Source organism: Mustelus asterias, chromosome 23 (genome assembly GCF_964213995.1).
Source record: "Mustelus asterias chromosome 23, sMusAst1.hap1.1, whole genome shotgun sequence".
Lineage (NCBI taxonomy): Eukaryota > Metazoa > Chordata > Chondrichthyes > Carcharhiniformes > Triakidae > Mustelus > Mustelus asterias.
Genome location: NC_135823.1, coordinates 48,082,141 through 48,102,473, shown reverse-complemented (window position 1 = coordinate 48,102,473; position 20,333 = coordinate 48,082,141). Strand labels below are relative to the sequence as shown.

Sequence of the window (20,333 nt, the reverse complement as noted above, 5' to 3'; positions counted from 1 at the left end):
AGCTTGATCTGAAGTAGACAGTGTGTATCCTAATGAAACAACAACTTCATAGACTAATACAACTCAAATTGAGGCTATTCTGCCTATCATGTTCGTGCCACCTCTTCGAAAGAGTTATCCAATTATTCCCACTCCTTTATCGTTCCTAAGCTTTAAAAACTTTTCATTTACGAAGAGTGCTCCAAGGTGCTTTATGTTGGGGATCAGCAGATAGAGAAGAAAGTAGGAGAGAAGTCAGTTGAAATGACCAGTGGTTAGGTCAAAGCGGTAAACTGTCCCAAGTGGCCTAATTAGCTTCAAGCCTTGTCTCTCAGCTGTCCCCACAGCTTTCTACTTTGGCCTATTTTTTGCCATTTAAAAGGAATCGAGAGATGAGACATGAGTGCTTTATTGTGCATAGATCTCAATGAGTGGCATTGGCTATTGAGTTCTTCAATAACAACAGTCAACATTGGGTTTATTCGTGTGTTTTTCAGCTGATAAGCTCGATGCTGATTACATCGAGCGGTATCTGGGGCAACTGACCCCCATGCAAGAGAGCTGCCTGATCCAGCTTCGACAGTGGCTCCAGGAAACACACAAGGGCAAGGTACGTGATGGGCAGTTCAAGGGTGAAATAATCCATGTTTAACATAAGTCAATCCAATAAAACAAGACCGAGATTAGTTGGAGAGTGAGTGAAGCTGATTCGTTTTAGAGTTGACATTTTGACCTGGGGAAGGTGGGTGCTGCATTTCAAAGGTGACTTCAGCAATGAGTTAAAATATTTTGTGTAGCCGGATAGTCAGGTTTCCTGAATATTATCCTCAGTGTTGATTATCCTCACTGAGAATTGCATTCCATTCCTTAGATATTCAAGTGAGTTGTCACTCGTCACCCACACATTATTCCTTTCACATGTTTGGCAGCAGAGACCCAAGTATTGTCTACGTGTGGTTGTATTTTCCTGCTGTGTTGTGGATCAGTTTGTACTCAATATTTCTATCTATTAAAGAGCCAGCCCATTCCATAATCCTTCCTCTGAATTAGTCCAGTTCCCTTTGAATGCATTGACTCTTCTACTCATCACTTGAGCACAGAGCTTGGTGTCATCAGTAAATGCTATTGTTTTATTGTCCATGCCATTTGTGAGAAGTGTAAAAGAAAGGGGATACCTAACAGATTCCCACTAGTCATTGCCTTGTTGCAGAATCTTGCCTATTTGTCAGAACCTTCTTTTTCATGGACAGGCTAAGATCATCAGTCACTTTAGTGCACAATTCCAATGGGAATACTATTGAGCTCATCATTTATCTCATTCTCCTTGTGGGATCTTGCTGTGCACACATTGACTGCCACGATTCCTGTATAGAGTCATAGAATCATACAGAGCAGAAGAAGCCCTTTGGCCCATCAACTCCGCACTGACACATTAGAAACACCTGAACTCCCACCTAATCCCATCTGCCAGCACTTGGCCCATAGCCCTGAATGTTATGATGTGCCAAGTGCTCATCCAGATACCTTTTAAAGGATGTGAGGCAACCCGCCTCTACCATCCTCGCAGCACATTCCAGACTGTCACCACCCTTTGGGTAAAACCATTTTTCCTCACATTCCCCCGAAACCTCCCATCCCTCACCTTGAACCTATGTCCCCTCGTGACTGACCCTTCAACTAAGGGGAACAGCTGTTCCTTATCCACTCTGTCCATGTCAGTCATAATCTTGTGCACCTCGATCAAGTTGCCCCTCAGTCTTCTCTGCTCCAATGAAAACAACCCAAGCCTATCCAACCCCTCTTCATAACTTAAATGTTCCATCCCAGGCAGAATTCTGATACATCTCCTCTGCAGCCCCTTCATTGCAATCACATCCTTCCAATAATGTGGTGACCAGAACTGCACACAGAACTCTAGCTGTGGCCTCACCAAGTTCTACACAACTCCAACATGAATTCCCTGCTTTTGTAATCTATGCCTCAATTGATAAAGGCAAATGTCCCATATGCCTTTTTCACCACCCTACTAACATGCCCTTCTGCTTTCAGAGATCTGTGGACAAACGTGCCAAGGTCCCTTTGTTCCACAGAACTTCCTAGTGTCCTACCATTCATTGAGTACTTTCTTGTCAAATTACTCCTTCCAAAGTGTATCACTTCACACTTTTCAGGGTGAAATTCCATCTGCCACTGAGCTGTCCATTTGACCATTCCATCTATATCTTCTTGTAGCCCAAGACACGCCGCTTCACTGTTAACCACCCATCCAATCTTTGTGTCATCCACAAATTTACTAATCCTATCCCCCACATAGTCATCAATGTCATTTATATAAATGACTAATAATAGAGATCTCAACACAGATCCCTGTGGTACACCACTGGACACTGGTTTCCAGTCACAAAAGCAGCCTTCTGTCATCACTCTCTGCCTCCTACAACTGAGTCAATTTTGAATCCACTTTATCAAATTACCCTGTATCCCATGTGAATTTACCTTCTTTACATGTCTCCCATGTGGCACCTTGTCAAAGGCTTTGCTGAAATCCATATAAACTGCATTGACTGCACTACCTTCCTCTACACACCTGGTCACCCCATCAAAAAATTCAACCAAATTTGTTAGGCATGACCTCCCTCTGATGAAGCCATGCTGACTATCCCTGATTAAGCTTTGCCTCTTCAAGTGGAGATAGATGCTCTCCTTCAGAAGTTTCTCTAATAGTTTCCCTACCACTGTTGTGAGACCCACTGGTCTGTAGTTCCCTGGTTTATCTCTGCAACTCTTCTTAAATAGCAGAACCACATTAGCCGTTCTCCAGTCATCTGGCACTTCCCCTGACACACGACACCGCAGGGTCGCTGAGCAGAAACTGATAGCCAAGTTCCGCACACATGAGGACGGCCTCAACTGGGATCTTGGGGTCATGTCACACTATCTGTAACCCCCACAACTTGCCTGGACTTGCAAAATCTCACTAGCTGTCCTGTCTGGAGACAATACACATCTCTTTAACCTGTGCTTAATGCTCTCTCCACTCACATTGTCTGTACCTTTAAGACTTGATTAGCTGTATTAGCATTGATTAGCTTGATTAGCATTCCAATCATTATTCTGTAAATTGAGTTTGACCTCTTACTGTGTTTACCCCACTCCAACGCCGGCATCTCCACATCATGACTTCCCCCATGGCCAGAGGGGAATTTAACATTTAGGTCAGAGCTCCTGCAATCACCTCCCTTGCATCCCGCAACAGCCTAGAGCACAATTCATCTGGACCTGGAGATTTATCCACTTTTAAGGCTGCCAACACCTCCAATACCTTGTCCTTCCCTATGTAAATTTGCTCAAGAACCTCACAGTCCCTCTCCCCGAATTCCATACTTTCATCTTCATTCTCTTGGATGAAGACGGATGTGAAGTATTCATTCAACACTCTACCAATGTCCTCTGGCTCCACCCACAGATTGCCCCTTCATCCCTAATGGGCCCTACTCTTTCCCTGGTTATCCTCTTCCCATTGACATACTTATAGAATATCTTGGGATTTTCCCTACTTTTACCAGTTAGAGCTTTCTCATATCCCCTCTTTGCATTCCTAATTGCTTTCCTAAGCTCCACCCTGCACTTTCTATACCTCACTAATGCCTCCACTGATTTGCTCCCCTTGTACTTTTTAAAAGCCTTTCTTTTCCTTCTCATTGCATCCTGAATATCACTGGTCATCTATGGCTCTCTTTAGCTTGATCTTCCTACCTATCACCTTAGAAAGAACATGCTGGGCTTGCACCCTTACCATTTCCTTTTTGAATGTCCCCCACTGCCCTTCTGTAGATTTTCCCATTAGTAGCTGTTCCCAGTCTACCTTGGCCAGATCCCGTCTTATTTCACTAAAATCTGCTCTCCCCCAATCCAAAACTTTTTTTTGCAGCTTGTCAATTTCCTTGTCCATAACAAGCTTAAATTGTACCATGTTGTGATCGCTATCACTAAAATGCTCCCCACCACCACCTAAACCACCTGTCAGGCTTCATTCCCCAGAATCAGGTCCAGCACAGCTCCCTCCTTTGTTGGACCCTCCATATATTGATTTAAATAGTTCTCCTGTACACATTTCAAGAAATCTACTCCATCCAAGCCCTTAACACTGTGTATATCCCAGTTAATGTTGGGAAAGTTAAAATCACCTAATAACCCTATTGTTATTGTTTTTACACACCTCCACAAACTGAGCACATATTTGCTCCTCAATATCCCTCTGACTATCTGGAGGTCTATAATAAACATCTAACAATGTGGCTGCCCTTTTTTATTCCTAAGCTTTACCCACAAAGCTTTATTGGATGCTCCCTCCAATATATTATCTCTCCTCACTGCAGTAACTGACTCCTTAACTAATAATGCAATGCCTCCTCCTCTTTTACACTCAAACAGTGATTACATTTTTAAAATATTTTGTTGGCTGTGAAGCAGTCATTAGGATATAACCACACTATTTTACTTTTACCGTCTAGTTCTCCAAGTGCACAGATAGAATGGGTTTGGGGTTCCTCATACACAGATAGAGTTTGGATATATAGTGTAATGTTGAAATTGGCTCTGGACATTTTACAGGCAAGTAAGATAGGTCTGGTTATCTAACATGGATCGAATGGAGCTGGAAACACTTGGATATCTCATACATAAAGAAATTGGGTCCTGAATCTTGGTTAAAAGCAAATTACTGCGGATGCTGGAATCTGAAACCAAAAGAGAAAATGCTGGAAAATCTGAGCCGGTCTGGCAGCCTCTGTAAGGAGAGAAAAGAGCTGACATTTCGAGTCCAGACGACCCTTTGTCAAAGCTAAAAGGCATAGAAATGACAGATGCTGCCAGACCTGCTGAGATTTTCCAGCACTTTCTCTTTTGGCCCCTGAATCTTAGTTGACTGGAAAGTATATTCCAACAGTGTGTTCTTGGTTTTTCTTAGAGGTAGGACCAAGATCTAGAAATGGCAGGATAAATGTATATATCACTGTGATGACTGTGCGGCTGATGCAGAGGTCTTTGTTGAGCCTGCTTTAGGGGAGTTTGACCACTTCCACCTCCATCCTGGAGTTAAAACCATCTCTGGGTTTTGAGATGGACAGAAGAATAAAATTCCTGACAAATGGTTGGGATCCTTATTAGGTTTGTGAGTATTTGGAATAGACATTCTCTCCACAAATGATTCCTGAATCATTGCAAACTTTCCAGAAATTTACTTGCTTCAGCAGGATTGAGATCCTACTGCCTGAAGATGCTGGATGTGAGTACACCAATGGATTGTGTCTCGAGATTGTTTTATGAAGACTGCGCAATGCCATGTGTGAATTCATTATGGAATGCTGTCTTGTATCTCAGTCAAGTGCTGCACTTCAAGTCATATCTTTTTTTGTGCTCTTTATAGTCTGAGGCAGGTGATTGGAAGCCAGAAAAGGTAATATTTGCTGTGTGTGCATGTCAGCGCGAGTGAGAGTTTAGCATTGCCTAGTAGGGCTAGTGTGTGATATCAGGAAGATGGATTCAAATATAATTGTCATGTGTCCTCCAGTCAACAGCTTTTTGACATGCTGTCATCAACTTGTAACCAGGGTAACCATATTTCTTAAGTTTAATTCTCTTCATGAATTTGCCTTATTGCCTTACTGGATAAAAGTTAATGATCTGGATGGACATCTTTACATTTGGCCTCTCATTTATCTTTGTGTCTCATTTGTTGGTCATCAGGAGGACATAGACTATTTATTTGAATCTCTTCCCAAAGATGGCCACACCATCATCTTTAAAACATGCATTCACTCAGGAAAATGAGCACACATGGAGCACTCAATCCTTACACACACACTAAAAACATGCATACACCCATATGTTCTAACATGCACATTACAGTCACACGTGTGATAATTTGAATGATCTGCATGTGTTTGCAGTGGCATTTGAGTAATCTGTTCCTTTAAACATGATGGGAATTCCAGAGGAAAGGACAAGCAGCTTCTAAACTAATCCCAATCAGGAAAGATTGAGACTTGCCTACTCCAAACCTTGCCTCAGAGTCACTGAATTGAAATGAATAATATTTTGCAGAAGGACAGGTTGGAGTTCAAGTGTGAAGCACTTTCAAAGCACAGACTCCAAAGATTTGTTAGTGACAACCCTTCTGGGTCAGACTTTCTATGCAAAGAGCTCTAGGTTTCAATGGAAGGATGACTTGACTGGACCAAATGGATTTCCTCATCTGTAATAATGGAAGGGCAGTACTAGCATATAGACTGAGTGCTGGTGTACATGAAGCTCACCTGTTCAGTGAATGCTGGTCTAAATGCATTGTTTCTCTTCACCTGAGATTACAGGTGGAAATGGAGTAGGAGCTAGTGTGTCTTTATGAATACTGGCACGAACAGGGCTGGCTTGCAAGCTCCAGCCACTGATGTAAATGCTGTGAAGCCAGTGATAACAGAACCTGTTGTGTTTTTCAGATACCGAAAGATGAACACATTCTGCGTTTCCTGCGAGCTCGGGATTTCAATATTGACAAGGCGCGAGAGATCTTATGTCTGTCACTTACCTGGCGCAAACAATACCAGGTGGACTATATTCTCGAGGTGTGGAGACCCCCACAGGTGCTCGTCAACTATTATACAGGAGGCTGGCACTATCATGACAGAGGTAATTCTTCAGGTTCATTACTTTAACTGGGAGCCAGTCTTTGATCAATGCTCATGCTTGCTCCTGGGCTCAACTTGCACATTGAGGTCCTGGATATGATTCCACTCTCATGGTGACTAATGGGCTGTGGGAGGATTCAGATTATTAATCGATCATGGATTCAGGATGTTAACTGCTATGGAGTTTGCATATTCTCCCAGTGTCTGTGTGGGTTTCCTCCGGGCACTCCGGTTTCCTCCCACAGTCCAAAGATGTGCAGGTTAGATGCATTGACCATGTTAAATTCTCCCTCAGTGTACCCGAACAGGTGCTGGAGTGCAGCGGTTAGGGGATTTTCACAGTAACTTCATTACAGTGTGAATGTAAGCCTACTTGTGACTAATAAACAAACTTTACCTTTCTTTACCCACAGATTGTGGTTTTTCCGTCAATTGAACGAGTGTTTGTTTTGTTCAGTTGCTAAGCATAGAATGGGGTTTTGGCTGCCTTCTTGTCAGGCTGCAGGCTTTGATGTCACGCACAAGTCTCCTGATGCATCCCTCAGGATTCCACATCATCAGAGCCGACCCCAGCGAGGGTCTGTGTGCAAGAGGAGTGACGGCCAAGTGTTATGTTTGACTGGTTCTATGTGCTGTGGGTTTCATTGAAAGGTACAGCTTTCATTAATGGAAGTGCGAGGACAGGATTGAGGAGCTTGGTCCGTCTAGCCTGTCCCATTGCAATATGGTTCAATCTGTACACCCTCACCACGGCACCAATCATACAGCTTTTGCAGGCAGCAGAAAATGGGAAAACCCTTTGACCAATGGAGGAAAGAAATTCTGCGTAGTTCCTCTTCCACCCCCACAGGCAATCAAACTAAAGGAAACCACACAACCACTGGCATAACGAGCCCAGTTAACCCATTGCTCAGATATCTACCTGGCAGCTGGAACAGCCTCTGTAGGTAATACAGAGGGCTACTGGTGACCCATCAGTTTTGGGATCTTGTGTTGGGGCTGCAGCTTTGAACACAAATCTTGATTTCCTTCTTTTCCATTGACCAAGATGGCCGGCCACTTTACATCCTGCGCCTGGGACAGATGGACACAAAGGGGCTCCTGAAAGCTGTGGGGGAGGAGGCCATTCTACGACACGTGAGTCAATCAGCGACGCTCCGCTTCAAGTGCTCAATAATCCGCGGCCAGCGTTGTTCAGTAGAGCATAGGAACACAAGGAGACCATTCAACTCCTCGAGTCTCTTCTACCACTCAATTAGATTGTGACTGTTTTTAATCTTAACTCTATTCAGCTTTAATACCCTCGCCTAACAACACATCATCAATCTCCATTTTCAAAAATTTTCAAACTAACCCCCTCAGCTTTTTTACAGAGGGAGATTCCAGATTTCCGTTACCCTTTGTGTGAAGAAGTGCTTCCTGACACAGTCCCTGAATACCCTGGCTCTAATTTTAAGGTTATGGCCCTTGGTTTCCCACCAGAGGAAATAGCTTCTATGTGCTCAATTAAATATTTCGGTCATTTTAAGCACTTCAATTAGATCATCTCTTAATCTTCAAGATTCATGGGAATACATGCACAGTCTGTACAATCTGTCCTCTGAATTTAACCCTATTAATCTCATTATCATTCTGGTTAATCTGGCCTGCATGTCCTCGCAAGACTGATATAAATCACTAACTAAACACAGATTTTTCTTTAAACTGGATGAAAGTTTATGATGGGATTGAAACTCACGTGGTTTAGATCATTAGTCCAGTAACATGACCAGTTCATCAACAGACCTCACTTACTGCAAAGACTTCTTTATTTTATTTATTGAACCAGATGTTCAGCTTCTCTCTGTTGCTCTGGGTTTCTGTTCAGAATTCAAAATTAGTGAGAAGAATCACTGAATGTGTCCAATGTAACTATTCCAACACTCTCCTGGTCAGTGTCCCATTTTCACCCTCCATAAACACTTTCCAAAACTCTGTTGCCCCCTGTCCTAACTTGTACCAAGTCCTATTCCCCCATCATCCCTGTGCTCACTGAGCTAGGCTGGTTCCTGGGCTTGATTTTAAAGGTCCTATCTTTTGTTTTAAAATCCCTCCATGGCCTCACCCCTCCCTATCTCTGTAAAGCCTTCCAGCCCCGCAGCCCTCCAGTTCTGGCCTCCTGAGCATCCCGTTTTCAGTTGTTCCACTATTGCTGGCTGCATCTTCAGCTGCCAAAGTCCCAAGCCCTGGAATTCCCTTCTGAATTCTCTGACTCTCGACCTCTTTCCTCCTTTTAAAAGGTTCCTTAAAGCCTACCTCTGCCACCAAACCTAATATGTTCTTATGTGGCTCGGTGTCAAATATTGATTGATAATTGCACCAGTGAGGTTCCCTGGGCTGTTTTGGTACATTGAGGCACTATATCAATACAGAACTGTTTAATTACATTGAGGCACTATATCAATATAGAACTGTTTAATTACATTGAGGCACTACAGAAGTGCAATTGGTTGTTGTTAGTTGGTGAGGAGGCGGGTGAGTAAAGCTCTCTTTCTGTTCATTGTGTTAATGATGGTTAGATGTAGATTTGTTTTCTCTAATACCTGTGGCCAGAGCAACATGTACTTATAAGATGGGCATTTTGGTGTCATTAGGCAGATTGGTGCAATTGGGTCAGACTCACAAATCTCCAGTTATGGACCACAGGTTCACTGACAGGCGGGCAATTCTCAGCACTCGCCCTGTGCAGTTGGCATCACTAAAAGCTCATCCTTTCTCTCCAGGTTCTGTCAATCAATGAGGATGGACAGAAGAGATGTGAAGAGAACACCAAAGTCTTCGGCCGCCCAATCACGTTAGTGAAGTATTAGACACCGGCAATGCCTTCTCCTTCTCTCTACCTGTTTATCACCACACTGTTCCTGGAGGTGTTGCCTCTTGCTGGGATACAGTTCCACAAGCATTCTCACTCTCGCTTATTCACTCACAATCGCGTTCCCCTTCTTTCCTTCTTCCAAGCATGCCCTGTGTATAGTTACCTGGTTATGAAATTAAGATTTGAGTCAGAGAGATCTGGAGGTGGGTGCTCGGTGAGAGAGTCAATGTAGTTTGATGGCGACTGATTGTGGTGACAATTCACCAAGACTGGAGAGACAGTTGGGAGGGGGCTAGGACAGGAGGGATCGGGATGGGATAGGCTGGAACAATGGCGGTACAGGGAGAAGGATTGGGACAGGAAGGGTACAAGGATGATAGGCTGGGGCAGTAGGGCAGAGGCAGAGGCAGAAGAGACTGGGAAAAAGGGGAAGAGGCCTGGGTGAAAGAGCAGAGCCATAAAGATCTGCACAAGACAACAGCTAGAATGGATGAAACCTTGATTTGTCAGCTTCCCAATTGTCGATCTGCTGTTGCTTCAGACAATGGGTCTGTGAGTAATTCTAGTATTTGATTGAATGGACAGATCGTGGACCTGCCTGGTTGACCTAGAAGGGTTGAACATGAGGCATCTGTGGCGGCCGGGAGTGAAAGCGTTGCTGAGGATCATCGAAGTGGTGGAAGCAAACTATCCTGAGACGCTAGGCCGACTTCTGATTCTCAGGGCACCGAGAGTGTTTCCTGTCCTCTGGACGCTGGTGAGTCAAAAACTGATGCTGCTCTTACCCATTCCTTAGTTTGACTCCCTGTGACCCCCCCTGTACATCCAGCAAGTGCCCATTCATTAGAGCCCAGATGGTGACAACTGGGCAGTGGAAGCCTGTCCCCACTCAATATCCAAACACCAAATCACCAGCAGCCATCACTGGGTAGCAGCAGGACCCTTGGCTGATTTTTCCCTCTCTGGACCAGGATTGTTATCCGAGTTCAGCTAACCCTAAAAGACCAGGGATCAATCCTGAAATTTTCTGTGTGTACAGTCTGAGCTGCTTTCATACAGGTTTAAATGCCACATATCACGGCCACAGCATCTGACTTGTGGTAACAGTAACAATGTGGTTCTGTTTTGCAAGACTAGTAATCCAGACAATGTGAGATCATATCCCACCATACCAGTTTGATAATATTGGATTCACTTTTACAAATCTACCAGTAAAAAGCTGCTCCCACCAAAAGCAGCCATGAAATATTTTAGATTGCTGTAAAAGCTCAACTCATTAACAAAGTTAATTTGGGAAAGAAACCTGTTGACTCCTATCCGATTCAGGCCAAAATGTGACTCCAGTCTCACACCAATGTGGTTGATTCTTAATTACTCTCTGAAGTGTCGAGCAAATCACTTGGTTGAATCGTGCTCAGGATGACTAAGGGACAAACAATAAATGCTGGACTTGTCAGTGACTTCCACATCCCGAGAATGAATAGAGAAAGGCAGAGTGGCCTGGACTACCCTGAACTCTGTGCGTTTGGGTGGATACCCTAGTACCAGACAGAGAGCCTGACATCCACCTCTTGATTCTGTGTTCTTCAGGTCAATCCATTCATCAACGAGAACACACGTCAGAAATTCCTCATCTACAGTGGCAACAACTACCAGGGCATGGGAGGGCTCATCGATTATATCGACAAAGAGATTGTTCCTGATTTCCTGGGTGGAGACTGCCTGGTAAGAGGTGCTGGTGTGGAGGGTCAGTCAGAGCAGTGGGTAGGTGGTGCTGGGGTGGGGTGGGGGGGCTGATATTGAGGATGGTGAGGGCGGAGTGGGGTGCAGTTCAGGCTGTGTAAGGCATGATGTTAAAAAATGCTCTCTGTGGCAGTAACGCACTAACGGTGGAAACCTTTCAACAGTGCCACCTTTAAAATAATTTCATTTCGTTCTGATAAAGGCAAAATACTGCGGATGCTGGAAGCTGTGATGAAGGGTCATCTTGACTCGAAATATTGGCTCTATTCTCTCTCCACAGATGCTGTCAGACCTGCTGAGATTTTCCAGCATTTTCTGTTTTTGTTTCATTTTGTTCTGGTTTGGAGCAGCTGGCTGGAGTCCATGGTATGGGAGAGTGTACATCAACTGTGGTCAGAGGGTAAATGGGCTGGTAGAACGTACCTGGACTGTGAGAAGGGTGTGCTTGATTGTGACATTTTGTCAATCATGTCTATTTTCTTGCTTCCATTCACAGTGTAATATCCCAGAAGGAGGAATGGTTCCCAAGTCCTTGTACCAGACAGAGGAAATGCTAGAAAACGCAGATCAAATCAAACTCTGGACAGAAACCATTTATCAGTCAGCCACCATCTTCAAAGGAGCCCCACATGAGGTACGGAGTCACCATTAACAGTGCACACCGTGTGATTCTGTCCTGCAATTAGCTCCGCTGAATAAACAGTAACTGCACACAGTTACACTGAATAATCCTTATCCAGTTAAATAAATAGTTACTCTGCACAGTTATACAGCGCATAATATTTACACTGCAGAATGATTAGGAACTCTACCCTTGGACAGTACATGGCACCAAGTTCGCACCTACTTCCCCCAGGTTGGTCTGGCACAACTCTCTATCTTTACCCCAGCTCTGCTTTCTCCCTCAGGCTTAGCTTTCAATCCAGTTTGCTTTGTTTCACAGAAGTCGATTGAGATTCTGGAGGCGTCGTCCGTTATCACCTGGGATTTTGACATTCTGAAGGGCGATGTGGTGTTTAACATCTTCCATTCCAAGCAGGCGCCTCAGATCAGTCGCAAGGATTCGAATAGCCCACTGGTTCCCCTCCCCGGTGGAAATAATGTGCAGCTGATAGAGAAGAGCTGGGTGCTGGGTGTGGACTACAGCCCAACAGAAACACCACTCATCTGTCGGGAAGGAGAGAGTGTCCAGGTCCGTTTCTGGGGCTGTGCATCAGTCCCTTTGCATTCTAGTAAAACTAGTAACATAACATTTAAAGTTTATTTATTTATTAGTCACAAGTAAGGCTTACATTAACACTGCAATGAAGTTACTGTGAAAATCCCCTAGTCGCCACACTCTGGAGCCTGTTCGGGTCAATGCACCTAAACAGCAGGTCTTTCAGACTGTGGGAGGAAACCGGAGCACCCGGAGGAAACCCACGCAGACACAGGGAGAAGGTGCAAACTCCACACAGAGTGACCCAAGCGGGAATTGAACCCGAATCCCTGGCGCTGGGAGGCAGCAGTGCTAACCACTATGCCACCGTGCCACCCCGCTAAATTTAACATTTAGACCAAGCAAAACTCTCCTGAATTCTAACCTTCTGTGCTGAACCCTGGGAGCGTTTGATAGAACAATGTGGAGGGAGCTTTACTCTGTACCTAACCCCATGCTGTACCTGCCCTGAGATGGTTTGATAGGATAGTGCAGAGGGAGCTTTACTCTGTATCTAACCCCGTGCTGTACTTGCCCTGAGAGTGTTTGATGGGACAGTGCAAGGGGAACTTTATTCTGTATCCAATCCTGTGCTGTACCTGCCCTGAGAGTGTTTGATGTGACAGTGTAGAGGGAGCTTTACTCTGTATCTAACCTCGTGCTGTACTTGCCCTGAGAGTGTTTGATGGGACAGTGCAAGGGGAACTTTATTCTGTATCTAATCCTGTGCTGTACCTGCCCTGAGAGTGTTTGATGGGACAGTGTAGAGGGAGCTTTACTCTGTATCTAACCTCGTGCTGTACCTTCCCTGAGAGTGTTTGATGGGACAGTGTAGAAGGAGCTTTACTCTGTATCTAACCCCATGCTGTACCTGTCCTGGGAGTGTTGGGTGGGACAGTGCAGAGGGAGCTTTACTCTATATCTAACCCCATGCTGTACCTGTCCTGGGAGTATTTGATGGGACAGTGCAGAAGGAGCTTTACCCTGTATTTAGCCTGTGTTGTACCTGTCCTAGGTGTGTTGGATGGGACAATGTAGAAGTATTTTTGCTGTATGCGTAACTTGTGTTGTACCTGTCCTGTGTAATGTTGATGTCGGATAACCTTCACAGATGTTCCATTCTCTGTCATTAATATCAGTCAGCTTGATGAGCCCAAAAATTGAAGGACTTCATTTCTGTTTGGCAAGCTACAAATTAAAAATAATCAATGATTGGAACTGTTCTATAATTGGAACCTAAACTATTTTCCATTCTCCTCATATAGTATCCCAGGATTTAATTAAATGAAAAATTCCATCCATAACTCCAATTACTTTTCTCATTTCTTTAAGTATCGGATGAATTCCCACTCATCAGTTTCACATGAATATTTAAACTATTTTGTTTCAGTGGCTGGTTCAGTCTAAGGAGTTCAATTTCCTTTCAGTCCAAACACTACTCATCAACAACAGCACACCTCATATTTATGTAACTCTTTTAAATTAGAGAAAAAATCCTAAGGCATAATCAATAAAAAGGACACCAAATCAAAAACTGTTAGAGTAGAGGCCCAAAGCTGTGATAGAACATGGTTTTTAAGGAGTGGGACAGAATTCTAGACTGGCTGCTCTTTATCTCCCCCCCATTCTGCCCTTTTCTTGCTCCCATCACATCTTCAGCTGCATCAAAACCTTTCTGGATTCTCTTTCAGTAAGCCACTAGGTGGTCTTGTGGCCCAATGGGTAGCAGTGCTGCCTCTGAACCAGAAGCTCTGGGTTCAGGTCCTGCTCTAGGACTTGTTGGCCATGGGAGGAGTCATAGAGGTTTACAGCACGGAAACAAACCCTTCGGCCCAACTTGTCCATGCCACCCAGTTTTTAACCATTAAGCTAGTCCCAATTGCCCACATTTGGCCCATATTTCTCTATACCAATCTTACCCATGTAACTGTCGAAATGCTTTTTAAAAGACAAAATTGTACCTGCCACTACTACTACTACCTCTGGCAGCTCGTTCCAGACACTCACCCTGTGTGTGAAGATTGCCCCTCTGGACCCTTTTGTATCTCTCCCCTGTCACCTTAAACCTATGCCCTCTAGTTTTAGACTGTCCTATCTTTGGGAAAAGATATTGACCTTATCTATGCCCTTCATTATTTTATTGACTTCAATAAGCTCACCCCTAAGCCCCCTATGCTCCAGGGAAAAAAGTCCCAGTCTATCCAGCCTCTCCTTCACATTGTGGCTAAACTGGTTGATAATCACCTGTTAGTCCTTCCAAAACACCCATGGCGCACTGTAAGAGCAGGAGAGAGGCGATATTCCTGTTCAATTGTGCTTGTTGCAGACTGGTGCCTCTCACGCTGTAATCATTTGACCCTCTCAAATAGAGAAACATTGATGGTACCTGGCATATTACAGCTAATAACAGACAGATGGACTGCATTGAATGCAAGTCTGAATCATGGGTTCAAGTCTTTGGAGCAGGCCATGAACCCTCAACCTTATTACTCTGGGGTTAGTGTGATACTCACTAAGCCACAGCTGGCATGCAGAGGCAGGATGGAGGATTTTTCTAAAATTGTGATGATAATCCGGCCAGTTAAGGGATCTCATGATCAAATGTTTTTTGCCTTCAGGGTTCACATGTGACCCGCTGGCCTGGGTTCTACATCCTGCAGTGGAAGATGCACAGTCCCTGGTCTTGCTCCTCAAATCTCCCTCGTGTCGATGATGTACTGGCTTCTTTACAAGTCTCTTCCTACAAGTGCAAGATCATGTTCTACACCGAGGTGCTGGCGTCGGAAGATTTCAGGTGGGTGTCTGTCTGTCCTCTGCTTCCAGCTGACACATGTGGATTTCCCTATCCAGTCCCTAAGCCCTCACAACTATCCTGCTTCAGTCAGGATGTTCTGACAGGAAACAGAGAGAAGCAGCAACAGGACAGAACCAGGGTCCTTTAATTTGTAAAATCTGATGAGTGGGTGGTTCCTAAATAAAATGAGGGCCAGATTTAACTTCTCGGATGGAGGGATGGTGTGTCCCCACTGATGTCTGTTGCCATGTCACCTTTAAAGGCAGAGAATTATATTAATTTGTTTTTCCGAGCCACAGCCCGAGCGTGAGTTCACAACGGCTGCATCATCCCAACTGATTCCTGCTCCTGCTTGCCCTCCAGGGGCCCACCCCTACTGTAGGTGCGTGCACATGCATGCCAAAACAGTATAGCCTTTCATACTCAAATAGCCTGCTTAGGTCCAGACTGGTGCACCAAAACTAATGACGAGGGTATCAAAGTATATAGAACCAAGGCAGATGATTATCAGCTGTGATCTCACTGTGTGGCGGAACAGGCCTGAGAGACTGAATGGCACCCATCCACATTCGTGAGTTGGGTGCATTACTGGGGGTACCTGCAGAAGAGCAGTAATAGGACGCACAATTTAACAGTTGCCCTTTCTCTTTACAGGGGGTCCATGACTAGCCTGGAGTCCTGTCAGAGTGGATTCTCACAGCTCAGTGCTGGCACCACCTCTTCCAGCCAGTCTCAAGGCAGCTCACATGTTTCCAGATAGGAAGCCCTTGGACTGTAACACATTTGTCACAAGCCACTGAACCAGGGAACTACAACTGCCTCAGGACCAGGTGCAATGATAGCTGCTCCCATCAGCTTGGGTGCTAGTTGAACAACAGCCTGTCACTCATCTCATTTCGGTACAATAATATCACAGGAAATTGTGCAGCATTTCGAGGTTTGATGTCTGCTATATTGTGTAACAAGGACATGTTTCACTAGTGTGACCTCTTTAGACTGTGTATTGAATACACAACTTTGAACAGTCTTCCAGACAGAAAGGACAATGGGGAGAAGAGGCCTTTAGCTCATCTTCCCTGGCCCAAGTGCAGTGTGATCCATGGTATCAGCTCGTCATAACCCAGTTAGCATATCCAGGAAAACTTCAGAAAATCCAATCCTACAATTTAACTTAATATTGTCTAGGATGGAAGCCATTCAACAGTTACCCCTGCAGACGGAAAATCATACTGTGTTTGATTGTCTATATACGCACAAAGCCACCTTTCCTGTCCTAAAGATACTCACCCAGATTTTTAACTGTTTTTGCTGCAAGGAATTTTTTTCTAATTCAGAACTTACTTGACGTTGATTAATTTTATCCTCCTGGCCTACATTCTGGGCCCATTGTCCTTACTAAATAAACTCCAAACTTCCCAATTACTCGTTCCTCCTGGCATCTTACAGACCTAAATCATAACCATCTGTGCCCCCCCCCCCTCCATTTTATTTTCACTGGTGGGAACCAGTTGAACTCTAGTCCCATTGTTATCCAGGTTGCTCTTCACTGAACCTTCTGCAGCACACCAACACACTTCAGTATTCAAGACATGTGAATAATCTATGCAAAGTTAGGATAATAAGTTTCCCCAAGTGCCTATGATGTCTTTATTGCAAGGGGGATGGAGTATAAAAGTAAGGAAGTCTTCCATAGTGCGTTGGCGAGACCACACCTAGGTACTGTCCACAGTTTTGGTCTCCTTATTTAAGGAGAAATATACTTGTAATGAAAGCAGAGAAGGTCGATTCCTGGGATGAAGAGAAAATGAGAAAAGGTTGAACAGGTTGGGCCTGTATTCACTGGGTTCACCAGTATTCCCAAGTTCATCACTCGCTGGGACATTCACAGAAAAGAACATCAGAAACACCAGCGTGCGAATTAGACATCCCATTCTTTGGTCGTTATAATTTTCTTCCTGAGAGAGCAGTGGAGACTGGGTCATTGAATATATTCAAGGCTTAGTTAGATTTAAGGTCTACAAGGGAGTCAAGGGTTATAGAGTAGAGGCAGGAAAGTGGCAGTCAAGGCCACCATCAGACCAACCATGATCTTATTGAATGGCTAAGCAGGCTTTATAGGCTGAATGCTCCTCCTATTTCTTATGCCTGTAGGCAGGGAGTTAATGGTGCATCAGCTACTGTCTCCATTCTATAAAGTCTGCTCATATAACAAATGCCGAGTTTCCCAATTCTATAAGCATTGGCCTAGACTTAGGCACATTAAATTGCAATTGGCATTCCTTAGTCCTCCTCAATTTTTATTGGTCCAGCTCTCTCAGAATGGTATCAATCCCTCGAATATCCATAACCCAGGCACACAGTACCTCTCTGCCTCCTGATTTACAATTAGATGGATTTTAAAATCTACAACTGCATTCTGAAGTTTGAATGAAGATCATGTTAAAATTTTTAAACTGAAGACTGCTAAAGGCCAGGGCAAAACCCCATTGGGGAGTCACACCTCTGGGGCAAACTGCTACCAGAGATGGTTGCAGTTGATTGGGGTCACTTGTTACCAGGGACGCTGCTGGCATTGGCAGGGGGTAGAGGGGGGAATTGGGTGGTGGAGAAAAAATAAATTCCTTTAGCTTTCTTAACCCCTGATTCTCTGCTGAGGATTTCACAAATTCTGAACATCCTCCTCATTGACCTCATGCTCCAGGTATAAAACAACCCAGACCCGTGTTAGCTGCTATTGCACTTGTACCAACTCCCATTAAGTTTTCTGTATTCTAAGCACTGAATCACCTCACTTTTACTGTAACATATCGAGCGGCGCAGCCTCTGGTCAATGCATAGCACCCATTTGTTCAGCAGAGTAAGGATCACGTCTCTTATCATTTCCTAATTTATGACTGGTCTGATGGCCACAAATTCTTCATTCTGAATTCTCTTAAAAATGAGAAGCAGCACTCGTGTGATAGTTCTGGACCTCTTTGATACCTCTTCACAGCTTATTAATGAATCTCCACTTTAAGGGCTATTATGGTAGAAACTAGCAATAATTTCTGTCCTATATTTACCAGTGTTAGTAAATGCACAATTTCAGCCTGCCTTACAGAGGAGGGATGTCCAACCAACGACCCTCGAACCCAGCTTGTATTTAAGCCACTGGGGCATAATTTCTTGGGGAATGGACTTCCTTGGGTGGGCTTGAATGTCAAAGGCTTGGATTTGTAAAGGGGCCCATGAGTCAGTGGATGAATCCGAGACCAAAACAACAAGATCTATTCATATCAGCAACTTAAGAATTCTGCAAATTATAAGGAACTGGGGTTCAAAGTTCACATGTGATTCCCCAGACTCTTTGGGCATCCCTATGACTGAGTGATCCCTATCCCGGCACTCCGTACATGCAAGGCTGCTGTACGCATTGGGACAGGAACCTCTGGCAAACTATATTTTTGATGTGTACGTTTTTCTATGTATTTGCCTAATGTTAGAATTAACAAATTTAAACCTTGGGAATTATTGTTTTTGAAATTTTAAATGTAAAGTTACTGGTCATTTTAGTTATCAGTTTTATTGAAGTACTGTAGTACAATTTTAATATATATGTATATATGTGTTAAAATCCTCCTTTTAGAGGGTTTAAGTTAAATGAAACTATGTTGAATTCCATGCAAACCTCACTGTCTCCCTTTAATACTGTCTGACAGGGTTGGGGCTATTTGAGGTAGGTCAGAGGCTTGGTATTTTGACATGCCTAAGCCTCTCCACCACTGTCAAGACAGAAGTCAGGAATCTGATGGAACACACTACCCTTGTTATATAATAAGGAACAGCACTGGTTTCTATCAGATCCAGCATCGTGAAAAACTAAACCTGCTACTCACCTGGGATCACCCCTTTGTGTCGGGTGATACATACATGAATAGGACAACTTTGTGTTGCTACCCCTTCCAAAACAGGTGCAGTATGCTTGAAGGTGTTCATTATAACTGTTATCACTTTTCAGCCAGCTTCAGCCCCTGTTACAGCCCAGGTCATTGCCAAAGATGAAGCTCCCCACTCGCCTTTTAAACATTGTTATTGAGGGATTGAATGTCACTGTGGGTTAGATACCGGCCATTACTTCTATGACCAGGATTCAGACAGCATGGGCTGAAAGCTACCAAGTTTGTTGCCTGTAAGGGTTTGTGTGAAATCTGGTTACACCCAGCTGCTAATGGCTGACAGCACAGTACACAGCAGCATATAATTTGATAAGGATAGAGGGAATGGTACTCTTTATCTAACCCTGTGCTATAGCTGTCCAGGGTGTGTTTGATGGGGACAGTGTAGAGAACTTTCATCTGTATCGAACCCGTGCTGTACTTGCCTTTCGACTGTTTGACGTTGGCACAGGGTTATCTATGTGGAAAGGGTTCTTATCACCCTAGAAGCACAAAATGTTTTAAAGTCTCTGATTTCCCTCCACATTTTCCACTGATTGGTATTTGCAGCCTTTACAGCATTAGCGATAGAATAAAACACACACACAGCTTCAGTTGCCAGGCAAGTGACAATTGAAGGTTCTGAGAGCCTGGCGAGACCTGACTGTAAGGTAATAGCTCTTGTAACAAATGGCTCCTGTAACTGGTGACACTGGATCCAAGCAGCCTGAGCTCATGTTTCCTATTAATTGGAATACTGTCACCTTACCTTGAGAATTAACTGGAAGGGGGAAGAGATATTATTGACCTCATAATTCCTTACAACTGACAAGAACTGTTACTTCTGTAAAGATGGAAATAAATACTTTTGTTTCGGGAACACTCTGCTCATTGTGATGAGGAGAAAGCGAAACCAGCAGGAGAATGACATTCAGCCGGCGTGACAAGTTTTATTCGTCCAAAAACACAAGAGCAACGTAGGATATAGAGAACACAGCTGGTGAACATGCCAACCAGCGACAGTCCTGGGCTGTGCTGATGCCAGTCAGGATGGGTGAGGCAGGCTGGGTGAGTGGATTGGCCTCAGTACCATTGGGTTAAATACAATGTCAAGTGTAGAACAGATCTGGGCTTAGCTCTGAACTTCCTCACAACAGGACAACAC

At 44.2% G+C, this 20,333-nt stretch overlaps 1 protein-coding gene across 3 annotated transcripts in view; it reads left to right on the top strand.

Moving 5' to 3' along the window:
- The window catches only part of LOC144510719 (SEC14-like protein 5), a 36,519-nt gene extending 16,531 nt beyond the window's left edge, over window positions 1-19,988 (top strand). For 2 of the 3 annotated variants that reach the window (XM_078240470.1, XM_078240468.1), the window contains exons 7-17: window positions 477-589; window positions 5,408-5,437; window positions 6,477-6,666; window positions 7,714-7,802; window positions 9,428-9,498; window positions 10,105-10,276; window positions 11,110-11,244; window positions 11,759-11,896; window positions 12,206-12,454; window positions 15,079-15,254; window positions 15,909-19,988. In XM_078240470.1, the coding sequence (XP_078096596.1) occupies window positions 477-589; window positions 5,408-5,437; window positions 6,477-6,666; window positions 7,714-7,802; window positions 9,428-9,498; window positions 10,105-10,276; window positions 11,110-11,244; window positions 11,759-11,896; window positions 12,206-12,454; window positions 15,079-15,254; window positions 15,909-16,014 (1,469 nt within the window). In that variant the 3' untranslated portion in view covers window positions 16,015-19,988. The remainder of the gene's footprint in view (window positions 1-476; window positions 590-5,407; window positions 5,438-6,476; window positions 6,667-7,713; window positions 7,803-9,427; window positions 9,499-10,104; window positions 10,277-11,109; window positions 11,245-11,758; window positions 11,897-12,205; window positions 12,455-15,078; window positions 15,255-15,908) is intronic. The other variant, XM_078240471.1, reaches the window with a different exon arrangement.
- The last annotated feature ends 345 nt before the right edge of the window (window positions 19,989-20,333 follow it).